Source organism: Acanthaster planci, linkage group LG04 (genome assembly GCF_054643075.1).
Source record: "Acanthaster planci isolate LZ-2023a linkage group LG04, COTS_SCS, whole genome shotgun sequence".
Lineage (NCBI taxonomy): Eukaryota > Metazoa > Echinodermata > Asteroidea > Valvatida > Acanthasteridae > Acanthaster > Acanthaster planci.
The window spans coordinates 16,783,749-16,798,071 of NC_141780.1; the positions used below are offsets into that span (position 1 = coordinate 16,783,749).

The 14,323-nt window shown below is 43.8% G+C and overlaps 1 protein-coding gene across 4 annotated transcripts in view; it reads right to left on the reverse strand.

Moving 5' to 3' along the window:
- Positions 1–14,323, reverse strand: part of LOC110974020 (acetyl-CoA carboxylase-like) — a 44,197-nt gene that overhangs the window by 22,934 nt on the left and 6,940 nt on the right. For all 4 annotated transcript variants that reach the window (XM_087136398.1, XM_022225314.2, XM_087136396.1 and 1 more), the window contains 19 exons: positions 12,980–13,139; positions 12,495–12,633; positions 10,985–11,176; positions 10,087–10,295; positions 9,408–9,571; positions 8,710–8,866; positions 7,906–8,079; positions 7,597–7,688; positions 6,948–7,017; positions 6,273–6,436; positions 5,653–5,803; positions 5,186–5,289; positions 4,585–4,812; positions 3,656–3,850; positions 2,833–2,923; positions 2,239–2,394; positions 1,477–1,665; positions 835–935; positions 16–229 (listed from right to left, as the gene is read on the reverse strand). In XM_087136398.1, the coding sequence (XP_086992524.1) occupies positions 16–229; positions 835–935; positions 1,477–1,665; positions 2,239–2,394; positions 2,833–2,923; positions 3,656–3,850; positions 4,585–4,812; positions 5,186–5,289; positions 5,653–5,803; positions 6,273–6,436; positions 6,948–7,017; positions 7,597–7,688; positions 7,906–8,079; positions 8,710–8,866; positions 9,408–9,571; positions 10,087–10,295; positions 10,985–11,176; positions 12,495–12,633; positions 12,980–13,139 (2,950 nt within the window). The remainder of the gene's footprint in view (positions 1–15; positions 230–834; positions 936–1,476; positions 1,666–2,238; positions 2,395–2,832; positions 2,924–3,655; positions 3,851–4,584; positions 4,813–5,185; positions 5,290–5,652; positions 5,804–6,272; positions 6,437–6,947; positions 7,018–7,596; positions 7,689–7,905; positions 8,080–8,709; positions 8,867–9,407; positions 9,572–10,086; positions 10,296–10,984; positions 11,177–12,494; positions 12,634–12,979; positions 13,140–14,323) is intronic.

Here is a 14,323-nt window from a genome sequence, read left to right on the forward strand (position 1 = left end):
GGAAAGAGCACTTACAATGATCTGGATGACAAGTTGATTCTTCTTGGCAACCTCCGCGTGGGAGAAGATACTCCAGACCACGTTGGACATGTCGGTTTTGAACTCGTCCCGGAGGCTCATCACACACTTGTCGTACGGCCCCTGCTGGAACTTGGTCTCCACCCGCAGGTACATGCGCAGGAGATCTTGAATGACGGACTTCATGTGGCCGCGAATTCCATTCCGGTATCTGCGATAGACAACACAGTTAATGCTTAAGCGGGCTTTTCCTCCATGGACTGTTTTGCTGTTCGTTGCTCAAACACTGCATTTTGTGGTCCCATGAAGTCCTTCTTGGAAAATTTAGGATTCGAGAAGAACCCTGATAAAATTTTGTAACAGGAGCCACCACGCCGGTTCAGTGCTTGAAATAAAACAGTCTATAGCTTTCAAGAAAAGAGTGTACAAGTTCTTCAACATGAAATGGAATGAAATGATTTTGTGAGATTCTTTGCATCGACTGAAAGGTTCAAATCCAAAAAACTATCAGCCAGAATTTCAAACACAATCATTCATTCATTCATTATTTTTATTCATCACATATAAACCATGACTTTTTCTCCCCAGCTGCAGGCAATGTCATAATGATTTCATGAGTGAAGTTTTGCTCAAGATTCTGATGTGAAGATATCTAAACGAATAATACGCATCTTGTCTTTTGGTGTACAACCCCAAGTTCATTGTGAGGCAACTTTTTGGAGATGTCTCAGAAAATGTTATCAGAAAAGCCATTACTACCTAAACAAATGGGTTTGCGCTCTTTCTTTTGTCTACACTGTGGCCTGTGTGTCTTACCGCTGTACCAGCTGCACGATGCCCTGTGTGTGCATGAAGAAGGCATCTCTCTCTGATCGCTTCTGAAGAGTAGCAGCATGGCGGTCAATAACATTGGCGATCTGGAGGTAATGATGGAGTCAACTTATAAAGAATGTGCACATAAATGGTGGTTTGATCGGTTCATTGGTTGCACTTTATGACTAAATGTACAAAATTAGAAATTGGGTTGGGTAAGATTGCATCGGGCTGTTGGGTTAGGTTGGGTTGGGTTGGGTTGGGTTGGGTTAGGTTGCATTGGGTTGGGTTAGGTTGGGTTGGGTTAGGTTGCATTGGGTTGGGTTAGGTTGCGTTGGGTTGGGTTAGGTTTTGTTGGGTTGGCTTGGGTTAGGATGGGTTGGGTTAGGTTGCGTTGGGTTAGGTTGTGTTGGGTTGGGTTGCATGAGGTTGGGTTGGGTTAGGTAGCAATAGGTTGGGTTGAGTTGGGTTAGGTAGCATTAGGTTGGGTTGACTTGGGTTGTATTGGGTTGGTTAGGTTTCATTGGGTTCAGTTAGGCTAGGTTAGGTTGGGTTAGGTTAGATTGGGTTGGGTGGGGTAGAGTTAGGTAGGGTTGGGTGCCAGGTCAAGTAATGTCGAATTAAAAAACTCCGCTCTTTCCAGACCTGTTGGCTTGGAAACTGGCATAAAACAGAGGTGATGTTGCTCCCATACGCATTCAGCTGCTTCCTTATCTCCTTCTCAACTGCCGGAGGTAGACGGCCGGAGACGGCAGCTATCATCTCTTTCATCTCCAGCAGGGGGAGGGCAGGGTCTCGAATCACTGTCATCAGCTGTTTCACTGTTTCCGTTACCTGCACAGAGTGAATGTGCACAGAGTGAATGGTCAGCTTTCACTCTGCCTACTAAGATGGAACAATTTTCACGATGAAGTAATCACAGCACTAAGAGTCCACAAGCCCATAGGGTAATGGTTACCAAGGCTACAATCTGCAAATTTTTCACAGATTTTTTTTAATGGTTTGCACATTAGTTGGGGCAAAAAAACATACTCTTCTTCAACATTTTCAGAAACCTGAGGCCGTGTCCAAAACGGGCTTCCAGAGCTACGGCTAGGTCTATTGTCTACGCATCTCCATGCATTTCCAATGGAGCGAAGACCTAGACCTAGCTCTGGACAAGAGATTCGGATGCAGCCTGAGTGATTTTGAATGAAAACTGTCAAATCTTGCTCAGTGCAGGGGCTGTGTTAATACTGAACAGGCTAATCACTCAAAAGCAATGACTGACATGGAAGGGTACAAGGTACTTTGCTCAGGTGCACACTTTGATTAATTTATCTTTTGCAAAGCCCAATATATTAGCTTTTCAACAATACGATATTTATCACAAAAAGGAAATTAGTTTCAAGGTTACTATAAATGTACCTTTTTGGTAAAGTGAGGCTTGGGCAGGCAGAATCCTTTCATGATATTCTCCAAGGTTTCTCTGGCTTTGATGAACATCTGGTTCAGTTTCCATCCGTGAATCTCGGCCCCGGGACTCTTGGCCGAGTTAGGCAGCTCACCTTGGAAAATCTGAGCCTAAAATACACAACCGAGAAAAAAAGAAAAATACATGAGCTGAAATATACTTGGCCTCTGTTTGGCTGAAATCCTCCTGAACTGATGACTAAGTCTGAATGCGACCGAAGGTTTGTAGTTTTACTTAATTGCAGTACAGCTGGACTATTCTGTCAAAAGCACAGTTGCTTCACTGGTGCCCAACAGTAGTATTTTGTAATAAAGTACAACGGGAACCACTGGTACAAAGATAAAGTGAGCAAAAAGGCACTGACCACAACAGCAGTCCTTTAATTTCTGTGTTCTTAACATGCAGTGGGGCTCCTACCACCTACTGCGAGTGCACATCCAAACATCTCAAGTAGTCTTAAGGGCAGCTTCATCCTGACTCCTCCATGGTCGAGGCAGGTTCTAACCTTTCAAGATGACACTGATTAATATGCGACCTGGGTGACCAACCTTGTGTATTCTTGTCGGGTCATCCAGGTCCAGCTTAGCTAAGACACTGCCCTGGTCCAACACAGCACCTGGCCGCTTCACGAAGTGTACGCTGAAAGCACAAGAAAGAGATACACTTATACAGTGTGCAAAACTAAAATTTGGTACATATGCAATTTAGGGAACGTTTCATAATTACAGAGGGCGGTATTTACTGCGGTACCGTTGTATTTTTGCGGTACCAGCATTAAGCCCTTTCGGGTAACTAGTGTGGTGCCGCTAAAAAAAACAGCGGTACCACAGTAAATACCGCCTTCAACAATTATGAAACGCTCCCTTATCTCATGACCTCCATTAGCCTTCCCCCAGGATGCAAGAAATGGTTTATTGACCAGTTCAAGCCAGAGGATGTGTTAACACGCACAATTTCTGGTACCCAGGACATGTTGAAACACATGGCAAACTGTATGCAGTATGCTTGGGAGATTCCCATTGTTTCTGTACACACACAGACATCTGTGGAGGCTCAGTGTGTTTGTGGAGCCCTAAAACTTCCATTTGCCACGGCTGGGCTCTGCAGCAAATGTTGCTCATCAACACTACCCCAGAGTTTGAAAAAAAAGTGATGGTATGGTATCAAAAGTGACGACCCCCCTGGAGGAATGAAGCAGAACATTTCACAAATATTCTGTCATACACAAGCCAGACTCTACTTAATTTTGTAAAAATCAACAAGGGTCCACCTTCCACCCACAGCTGCCCCAAGAGATTCTGCTGGCACTTCACATGCCAAACGCTCAGCCTCCAACTGAACCTCACAAGGAGTCAATGGGAATGTGCTTACCATCCACTCTCGGGCACCCTCAGACTCATGACCATCTTCATGACTTCGATCTCGGCATAGGCTTGGCCAGCGGCGACATGCCCCCCGTCATCTATGAGGTACTGGAGCAGCTTGCCGGCCGAGGAGGACCGCAGGATGCTGGGATCATTCTCCTTCTCAAAGATGCAGGTCTGGTTGCCAATGGTGATGCGGTAACTAAGGAGAGGGGAAGATGTTTGACACAAGCTCCAATGAAACAAATGCCACAAAATTTCTGAGGTTCTGGAACATGGTGTCCCTTTAGTAAGGAAAAAACTGTGCTTTTTGACGTTTAACCTGGGTTAACCACTCCCTGCCGGGCGACCCGTTTTCGAGTACATAGGCTCTATATGCAGAGCCGGGGAGCCCGGAACTGGGACAAAAGAGTTGGGCCTTATAACAAAAGACCGTGCTCAGCACAAAAGACTGAGCTGCTGGGCATTACCAACATTTTTTCGCTCTCAATAGTGGAGATAATCCAGCCTTGTTTTGAAACAGTATACCACGGTTTGAGGCATTTAGAGTGAGCGGATTACCACCGGGACAAAAGCTCTCCACCACCGCAGCGATGAGCCACACAGCATCGCTGCACGCTAATCTGGCCCCTATTGAAAAGAAGTCAGCAGTGCACTGTGCCGGTTTCGGGAAAAAAAGAATCTTACGTAACATCGCACAATCTGGGCTCTTTTTCCAAGGCTGCAGGCCTGGCTGAAATATTCATGAGTCAATGAATTTTACCTGTCAGCTTTAAAATAGTGCCCAAAGAGTCCTTCATTTTTGTATAAACAGCCATTAACTAAAATGATGAATTTTTGAAAAATCTTGAAAACGGAAAATCTTGAAAATGTCTTGTCTTGCTCAAGAAAAATCCACTCGGCAGCAAGTGGTTAATAGCAATGACAGTGACTCACCTGTCGATCTGTTCCTTGAAGTATGACGTGTAACTACTGCCTTCAAATGACACGAGCAAGCCACCGTCTGACATCCGATGCACGTCAACTTCCAACGTGGAGTTGTTCAGACACAAGAAATAACTGCTCGGACTTTGCCTCGTCACGTGGATGATGTACTTGAAGCCTTCGTAAATCATCTCCACCTCTCGTGTGTTGCTCAGCATGTTTGCCGGCAAAACCTGGCCTCTGTTAACAAATATATATGCTGAATCATTAAGATTCCCAGTCAAAGACAGAAGAGCTTGACGAAATTCTAATTTAGTCTAATTTGAGGGCTGAATGGAAACTGACAAAGGGTGCCTGACGGCTGGAAACATATCGGTCCCTGTCACCAGTCCACCACTGCTGTCACTTTCTGTATGTTTACCATTAGCTCAACTGTAAAGCAAACAACAGTGGACCAGTCGTGTGGGGACCGGTTTATCTACTACCACCAAGCGTCTCAAAGTTTTCGTTACACGACAGAAAGAATTGACTGTGTCCTCAGGGACCTTGAAAAGTATTTCCTATGAGAACGATTCAGGGCAATGGTGCCATTACAAGGTAATGGTCCTCTTACCTCTCCAGGGACGTCTGGTAGTTGGAGAAATTTTCACTGATGGATCTATCGGCGATGTGCAGAGATGCACAAATAACACCCAGGACTGTGTTTGGTTTCTCAACCTGAGAACACAGAAATAAAAAGGAATAAAGATTTACACTTGCTATCTCAATGTAACTGCATTCCACGTATCGGTCGGTTTTTCAATAAGCTGTTGAGAAACGCAAATTCCGTGATGCGATCAAGCAAAATGAGTCTTTTATTTCAGCATCAAATCTTTCTGTGTTTTGATTTTTGCAGCTACTGAACCAAATGTTGTGTCATCACACGGTATTCATGGCAAGGAAGCTTTTATTGTGTTCTTTTCAAGCATATCAAAGCCCGTAAATTGGACACGGTCAACAAAGTCTCGCTTGATTGCATCCTTTATACTTTTCTGAAGAGGAGCATGTCTGTTGCCGAGTTACAAATTCGCTGATACCCACCTGGACCTTCTCCCGAATGAGAACATCCAGCCAGGCTGTGTCAAACTCGTTGTGCTGGAAAGCCTGGGTCTCCAGTAACATGACCAGGTATTCAATGGTTGTCCTGAAGTCACCACGGATGGAGAGCTCCTTCAAAGCTACCACCATGTTCCTGATTAAAAGCACACATGGCAGCAGATGTCAGATAAGCCAATGTGGCCAGATCCTACAAAATGAGTCTTAAGGCCATATTTCTTGTAATTCTGCTCTAGTGTGCATCAGAAAGGGCAAACCAAGCTCTTTGCTCTGATGTATCATTCAGTCCGGCATCCTGATAAACATGACATTATGTGGCTGTAAAATGTTGAGGGTTTCTACTGATTTCTACTGTGCCATATTCTACTGAAGGCCTTTTCACTCGACAGTGGCTCTAGCAACTTCCGACTCATTTTGATAGGATGGGTCACAAATCATGTTAACATCTCAAAGGGTGACTGTGTAATCAGCCGGGCTCAATTCCGCAGAACTGCTAGGCATGCAAATGCTGCTAAGCAAATTGATGCGCTTAGCAAAGATTTGGCCCAAAACAAGTCAGAGGGAATGCACATTGTAGTACAACACTAGGTGATTCCTGGACTCACTCTCTGGCCTCTTCTCTCTCCTCGCCCCAGGAGAAGCAATGTCCGAACTGAGAATCGGCAAACTCGTGAAGACCGCCGGATGCCGCGACACTGAAATAGCCCCAGACATTGGTGTTACTCTGGAAGTTGAGCTCCGTCACTGTGCCAGAGCTGGGCTTAAACCCCTGCAGGAAAAGAAAAGTTACCAAAAAAATGATCCAGAGATAAATACAAGTTTTTCCCTCTGTTGGACAGCTTTAGGCATGAGGCACTTTTGTTATGTAGCCACATTTGACCTGCTTTCTTCAAAGCAGAGTTAATTCAGCATTATTCTCCTCCAGAATATTTCTGTCACTGAACTCTTCAACGTGGACAAATTTTTCAGCATTTAAAGAGTCCTTTTGACATTAACAGGTTCATCAGTACACAGAGATCTCAAAGCTCCTTTTTTCAGGACTTTCGACTCAAATAAAAAAAAATTTCATATTTAAAAAGTTCATGATCTGAGAGTAAGCTTCCCTTGGTTTCAGTGAAACTAGCAAGTATTAGTCAGACAAGGCCGTGAGAAATTAGCATGGTAGTATTACATAATTCTTCAGATTTGCTCCACGCTCAGCTTCAATAATTATCCTAAGAAAGACAACATAAAACACTTAAATAAGACTTATTTGTGATGTTTTTGAGGTTGGTTCTCACCTCATCAGGGTTCTCACTGGTGATTCTACAGGCGATGACATGACCTTTGGGTTCGGGTAAGACCAATGGGCTGTTGGAAGAGAAATTAAATATCATGAATAAACAAATATGCAAATATAAACATCATGCATATTCATCACAGCCTAATTGTCTTTTGTGATAATTTCTGAGGAAGTCCTGTTACTTGTGAATTTGTGGTCAAACAACCACAAGTGTGACTAGCACGTGACAATGTGGCCTTCGGTGTATGACCAACAGTGGCACTGAGTAAAATACAGAGCTCAGTCATACACTTGTCATCACACATGAACTAACTGTGACCGCTACTACAGGGCCCAGGCAAGGACGAGTAGAATGCTATTTAATTCCAAAGATGGATTTGCGCCGGGGAGATGTAAATTCATTTTGGATTTTTGCCCTGCCCGGCGTGTATTTTTAACACTGTATCCATCATGGGAATTAGTTGTTCGCGGTACCCGGGTCCCACCCGAGTATGATTGTAGTGTTTTCACAAGCCTTCGAGGGCATACACTGAGTATACAGTGTTAAAAATACACGTCGGGCAGGGCAAAAATTCAAAATTAATTTAGAATGCTTTTGCTGATGGTGAAGAACAGGTGGGGCAGGAGAGGGGAATATAAATCCTTACTTGTCAAAATCGATGGGCGTGTCCTCATAAGGATTCTCTGAATACAGGACTCGAATGTCTTTCATTCTGTGCAGTGGAATGCCCATAGCAACCTTGGAAATAAAAAAAAACCAGATTACATGGGAACCAAAGAAACGCATCAAGACCAAGCTTCAAATGTGCCCTCTGGCTATGAGAACTTCTCTTAATGAGAGCATTGCAGTATTATCAAGGAAAACAGATGTTGTGTCCTGTGACCATTTACCTGGCAGTATGCATGAATCTGTATTTTGAGTATTTTCCGCACCAGGGTATAGCGGTGCCTCTTACCTGTAACTGCAGAGCGGGCAAGTTGACCCCTGCTACCATCTCTGTGCAAGGATGTTCCACTTGCAGACGAGGGTTCAACTCCAAGAAATAGAATGACCCGTCGTGATCATTGTACAGGTACTCCACGGTACCCGCACTGCGGTAACCGACCAACCTGGCTAGTTTGACTGCAGCCTGGGGGGGGGTTGAAGGTCAAACATCATTCATGACTTTTGTGGAATGTTCGTGTCTGTCGGTCTCTAACACAGCCTCATATGTCTTTCCATTTGCTCATCTCTAAACTTGATTTTTCCACATTTTTCTACGAAGATGAGCACGCCGAAGTAAAAATTCTGTAAGTTTATCAAGTACATAAACACTGCAAAATGAAACTGAGTAGAGCTAGGTTTAACACCTTCAACCACATTCTCATTTGAAAAAGAACTGCATGGAGTGGGTTATCAAACCTGAGACTCCCAGAACAGCAGACCATTTGATTACCAACTGAACAATCCAGCCTTATGCCAGCATACAATCTGAACTGAAGTAAGACCAACCAAAGAAGATTCCTAGCATGTATGATATCTAGAACATCAACAAATGTACTTCAACGTAACTTACTGGCTCAGTCATCACAGGCATGCAACTTGGTGCTCTGACAGAAAGTGAGGAAATTCCAATCTTTACAAGGCTTTCCACAGTGTATTTTTAAATTTTCAGCTGATCCGAGGCAAAGTTGCATGCCTGATCTAAGCTTTCTTCCAAATTTTTCATGGAGGTAACCAAATTAACAGGAACAAAGCTGGAATCTTGTGAGATTCAAACCTTCTCCATTTCTCTGAAGACGTGAGATTGAGCCACTGTGGCAGGGGCTTCCTCGATGATTTTCTGGTGACGACGTTGGATAGAGCAGTCACGTCCAAACAAGGAGATGGCATTGCCATACTTGTCACCAATCAGTTGAACCTCCAAATGTCTTGCACTGTTGAGAAACGACAAATTTTGACAGTGTGCAGGGACGTCAAAGATGGCAATATAATTCCTGTGCATTTTTGGTGACCTTTTAGAATACTTTATAACAAAAGCTGGGTATTCTGCTACACTGCTTTAGTTTCCATTTGGTTTCTCATTTCTACTGCCAGATTTAATGAGACTGGAATGTCTTTGCTGCTCTAGAAGCTGCCTTCATCCCTGGTTTGGACTGCAGTTGCAGAATTGCAGTTGCACGCAGGCCCGTCTGGACCAAATAAAAAGATGCACACCTCTGGCTGAATATAGTCTACCATTCCACCTCACACTACATACAGAAAAAACCCAATAATGTACATCTCTACAGATGGAAATCTGGATTCAGACAATGCCTAAGTCAACGACATAGCCATGGTTTCGGAAACAGACTATGATTTATTACCGAGCACCAATCAAGACAGAATGACCCTCGTCCTCAAAGTCCTCTGGACTAGGAGGGCTAGTTGAGCGGACTGGGTTTGAGGGGCTGGTGACTGTGATCCAATCCCACTGACCTTTTAGCCAGCTTCATGACAAAGATAGGAGACCCCGGTACTTCATTCTGCACCTGTCGGAACAGGCTGGTAAAGTCTTCCTTGCTCTCCACCTTTCGGATGCCTTTGCCGCCGCCCCCTTCTGACGCTTTGATCATCACAGGGAAGCCAATGCGCTCAGCATGCTGTGAAAAAAAAGGGATTATCTTTGCATTACTCAGAATCTTTAAAGGCAGAAAGGACGGGATATTAGAATTAAGTGATGAACGACTGTCTTGTCAAATATTCTGATAAACTCAAAGTCATCCTCAAAGTCATGCATCTTTGATAATTAAACTGAGAGCTGCTTAACCCTAACAGTCCTCAATCCTTCACCTGTTGGAGGACTGAGGACTGTTAGGGATAACCCTAACAGTCCTCAATCCTTCACCTGTTGGAGGACTGAGGACTGTTAGGGTTAATGGTTGCTTTAATATTCTAGATTCATTTTTGAGAACCTGTGGTTTTCTTAACTTTTTGCAACTTCCACACAGCCTGCAAACGTCCACGAAATGACTTTGATTGTTTGGAAAATACAAAACTGATCTGATGTGTTAAGGCACTGGCTGTCACCTAAATGTAAGTAAAGGCTCTGGACACACGAAGATGCTATTGTAAATGTTATTATGATAAAATGTCATTTTCTGTCATCTGAATGTACCTGCAGTGCATCATCGGCATCTTTGATGCATCCTTTCTGGTAGATATCGTCAGGAACGGTGATGTTGCACCCACTGCGAGCGTCCTCCTCTGTCCAATCGATGCGCAGGTCATCACCGCTCCAGGGTAGCGTCGGGACTTTGGCGCTCTGAGCGACAATAGATGATGCGATCTTGTCCCCGAGTGCCCACATTGCCTTCTCAGATGGTCCTGGTATCAGAGTTAGTTAAAAATATCCAAAACTCAAAGAGTCAGTACCGTCCCTCCTCATCCCCACAATGCCTCCTCAAACTGACTTAAGCAACAAAGTTCCCCAACAAAGAGATCTGGATATTCAATAATTGTTCAGGTAGGCCTACATGTATATGTATATGGCCATCATTCCAAAGCCCCCAAGGCCTCACAGAACTCTTTCACTTCCAATTTCTCTGACCTGTCTAACTTGCTTGGTTCATTACATTCAAATAAAACAATTTAGATGAATTAAACATGCAGATTAATTATTAATGGCATTTTCATATATAAACACTAATGTAACTCCCTAGACATATTTTTCTACTAAGAATCTTTTTAAATCCACCTTCAAACCCCACCAATGTGCAGCATCCAAAAAGCTGGACATATTCTAAGCCTTTTGGATGGCCTCGAGTCTTGTGCAAACAGAGAGTGGACTGTGGTTTTCCAATGCCATGACCCCCCCCACATCCCTAGCTAAACCTCTGCAAAATCCAAGTGGTTGACGATACGAGCAATCTCCTCTCTAAACACTTCCTCAAGCTTCTTTGAAGTTCTTCAAGTTCAACGCCCATCGGTCCATCCTTATCCTCTTCCCACATGTCTTTCTTTACTCAGTACCGTTTTCCCCTACCATATTCCAACTGAAAATTCAACTGACTCACCGATGAAAGCAATTCCATTCTTATGGAGCATCTCGGGTAGCTTGGGGTTTTCCGAGGCGTGGCCCCATCCGGCCCACACTGCATCCACCTGTACCCTCTTGGCAATGTCCACAATGAGTTCCACATTGGCATAGTTGTTGTTGTTGGAACCACCAGGAACAGGGACATAGTGATCAGCATGCTTGATGTACTCTGAAGCATTACCAAAAAACAATTGCAACGGTACAGTTTTGTTGTCTATAGAAACTGAAACAAAATTTCAGACATGTATCTTTCAGTTGTAGATCCCACTAGTGAACACCTGCTGTGCCCTTCCTCAGATCCCACTAGTGAACACCTGCTGTGCCCTTCCTCAGATCCCACTAGTGAACACCTGCTGCGCCCTTCCTCAGATCCCACTAGTGAACACCTGCTGTGCCCTTCCTCAGATCCCACTAGTGAACACCTGCTGTGCCCTTCCTCAGATCCCACTAGTGAACACCTGCTGTGCCCTTCCTCAGATCCCACTAGTGAACACCTGCTGTGCCCTTCCTCAGATCCCACTAGCGAACACCTGATGTGCCCTTCCTCAGATCCCACTAGTGAACACCTGCTGTGCCCTTCCTCAGATCCCACTAGTGAACACCTGCTGTGCCCTTCCTCAGATCCCACTAGTGAACACCTGCTGTGCCCTTCCTCAGATCCCACCAGTGAACACCTGATGTGCCCTCCCTCATCCATTTTTCAACCAATGTTGGGAAGAAACCTTATCTGGTTTTTTTTGTTTTGTTTTCAACAGATTACTGAATTACATTTAAAGACTGAAATCATAACTTCAAAAATGCCCCAATTATATTGTCGAGTTCACTTCATTTTGGTGTCAACTGTCCTCCCTCTTGGAAATACTGGCCCCCTACTTGTTCTAAATGCTGCACTTACCACTGCCCCCTCTTGAGTTTCAAAGACATAGAGCTTCAATGCAAATAATTTATTACAACTGAATGCAATTACCACAGTGAAACTGCTGGCAGTGTCTCATTTAGCCACCTGTCCCAAGGACAGGCAAGAACAAATTTGGACAGGCAGTTTTTCTTGTTTAAAGTTTCGAAGCCACCATGTTTTACGTGAAGTCTCTTTCACATTTGTGAACAAGTCTTCACATTTCCTTCCAATGCTGCTGGAGATAACAACACACGGTGTTAGTTTCAGAAGCTTAACTGGGAGAAGGCAGGCAGTTTCAACTTGACTGAGGACAGGCAAGCAGGTATTTCAATCTTAGATGAAATCCCTGGTATGTGGTGTGTATAAGAAGATGCGAGGGCTTCACAAACCAGTGCGTGCACGGTGATGCGGTTGCTGGGTAACAAAACGCTATCTCCCCCAAGTACAGATCGCACAAGAACACAAAGTGCAACATGCTGCCACACATACATACACACATACTCCTGCGGTACACTTTCTGCCCATTACATGAACCTAAATGGATTAAAAAACTGCCACAGTACGAGCACAGCCATGGCTCATCGCTCACCAGCATTAGCGGTCAAATCCTCCGGGGTCACCATGACAACAAAACGAATGGCCTTCTCATTGCGGAACACTTCAAACGCCCACCTTCTGATGGACCTCATGCACTTCACTGCAGCAATGCCGTTATTGGCGATGAGCACCTAGAGAAAAGAACGATTTAGAGTACTCAACAGTATCTGCCTGTTTGAAGACTCGAGTAAACAAAGAAATGAGGTCTACCGTAATTTGAGGAACAAAGAAGTACACTTCCCAGCAGAGACTGGTTTACAGTCAAAGCAAGCCCTATGACTTACTCAGCTTGGCAAGTGCTACACAACAATTTGCCCCTTTTTTGGGTGTAAAATTTGCCCCTTTTTTTGGTGTAATTTCAGAATCTGAAGCAACTTCTGCACTAACAATTTTGCTTTAGCTAGAACTGTTTGGCAGAGAGGTTGTTACATCTCGGTACCCGGTAAAGAGACTGTTACACAAGGTTGATCCTATTACCTTGTTTATGACGTAGTCACCACCGTACTTCTTGACAAACTCGGTTGGCGTGGCAACCGTCATGTCTTTACTGTCACGTCTTCCTCGACGCCACTCGCTTTTGTTAATTGGCTGGTTGCCAAGTTCAACCAGGTTCATGCCAGACATAGTATGGCGAAAACTAAAAAGAAAACAGATTTGAACTTCAAGTTACAAGTACTGAGTACAGTCAAAATTCCAGACATACTAGGCTAGTAAAACTAAAGACAGTTCAGGCAGCTACAATAGACACAAGCCAGCACTAAAGGGAGGACCAAAAGCAATGAAAACATATAGCAGCACCCCCTTCAAATCGTGAAAAAGTCCACAGCAACACTGTAGGTCCCATGATGACCATGTGAAAAAATAGTCCCTCTGTTAGCCAGATATGCATGGCATGTTGATGCTCCACTATGTTCACAATGGAAAGCTGAAATCAGACTTCAAATCCACAAGCAAGAATCAGACCATAAACAGCACAGGAAAATGGTCAAATCAAACGGGGGGAGGGCACATTAAGTTCCAGATAAATGTATTCCTTTAAGGTTTTGAAATTAAAACTATTTCTGTGACATCACTCCTTTGTTCAAAGTGTAGATTATTTTTACGAATCTACAGTTAGCTGTAGATTATTTTAACGAATCTATAGTTAACTGTAGATTCGTAACAAATCTACAGTCATTGTCGTTCCGTAACAAGAAGATTACACTTGTGTCCCCCCCGTTTCGGTCAAAGCAGTTGTGACCGGAGGGATGTGGTACAGTAAAACTATGGCTTGGCACTGACACTGATTCTACTGGGCCTCTTTAACAGGCACAGTGGGGATATTTAGGGTATACCACGAACTCCCGCACTCCGGCTTTGTGTGTATGTTTGTCTTTCTCCACAGAAAATGACGTAGAAATATCTCTTTTTTCAGGATTAATGCTTTATAAAGTAAGATTTTCAACAAAGAGTTGAATTTTCTCTTCATCTTTCAATAAGGAATAAATTTGATGTGTTCTGACTACTTTTCTGTGTCTACGTTTTGCCCAGTCTTTCTAAGTTGTTGGACTCTAGTTTAATTGAATTGATGCAAGCTTGGGTACATCTTCTAGTTATACCGAGATCATACCGGTCCTGTCGTAACAGATCTGTCAGGATTACTGCTCCCTAAGTTTGCGGTCCAGCACATTTATCTCATTTCATTTCAAATGGCTATCAAACATACCGCACTTGCACAACTTGCTTGAAGAGTTAGCCTGTAAATTTTCTTGCGTTGTTAATTTTGTAGCCCTATAAGCAATTTTAGGTGGATATAAGCACTTTATAGAAATCCTTTATTGT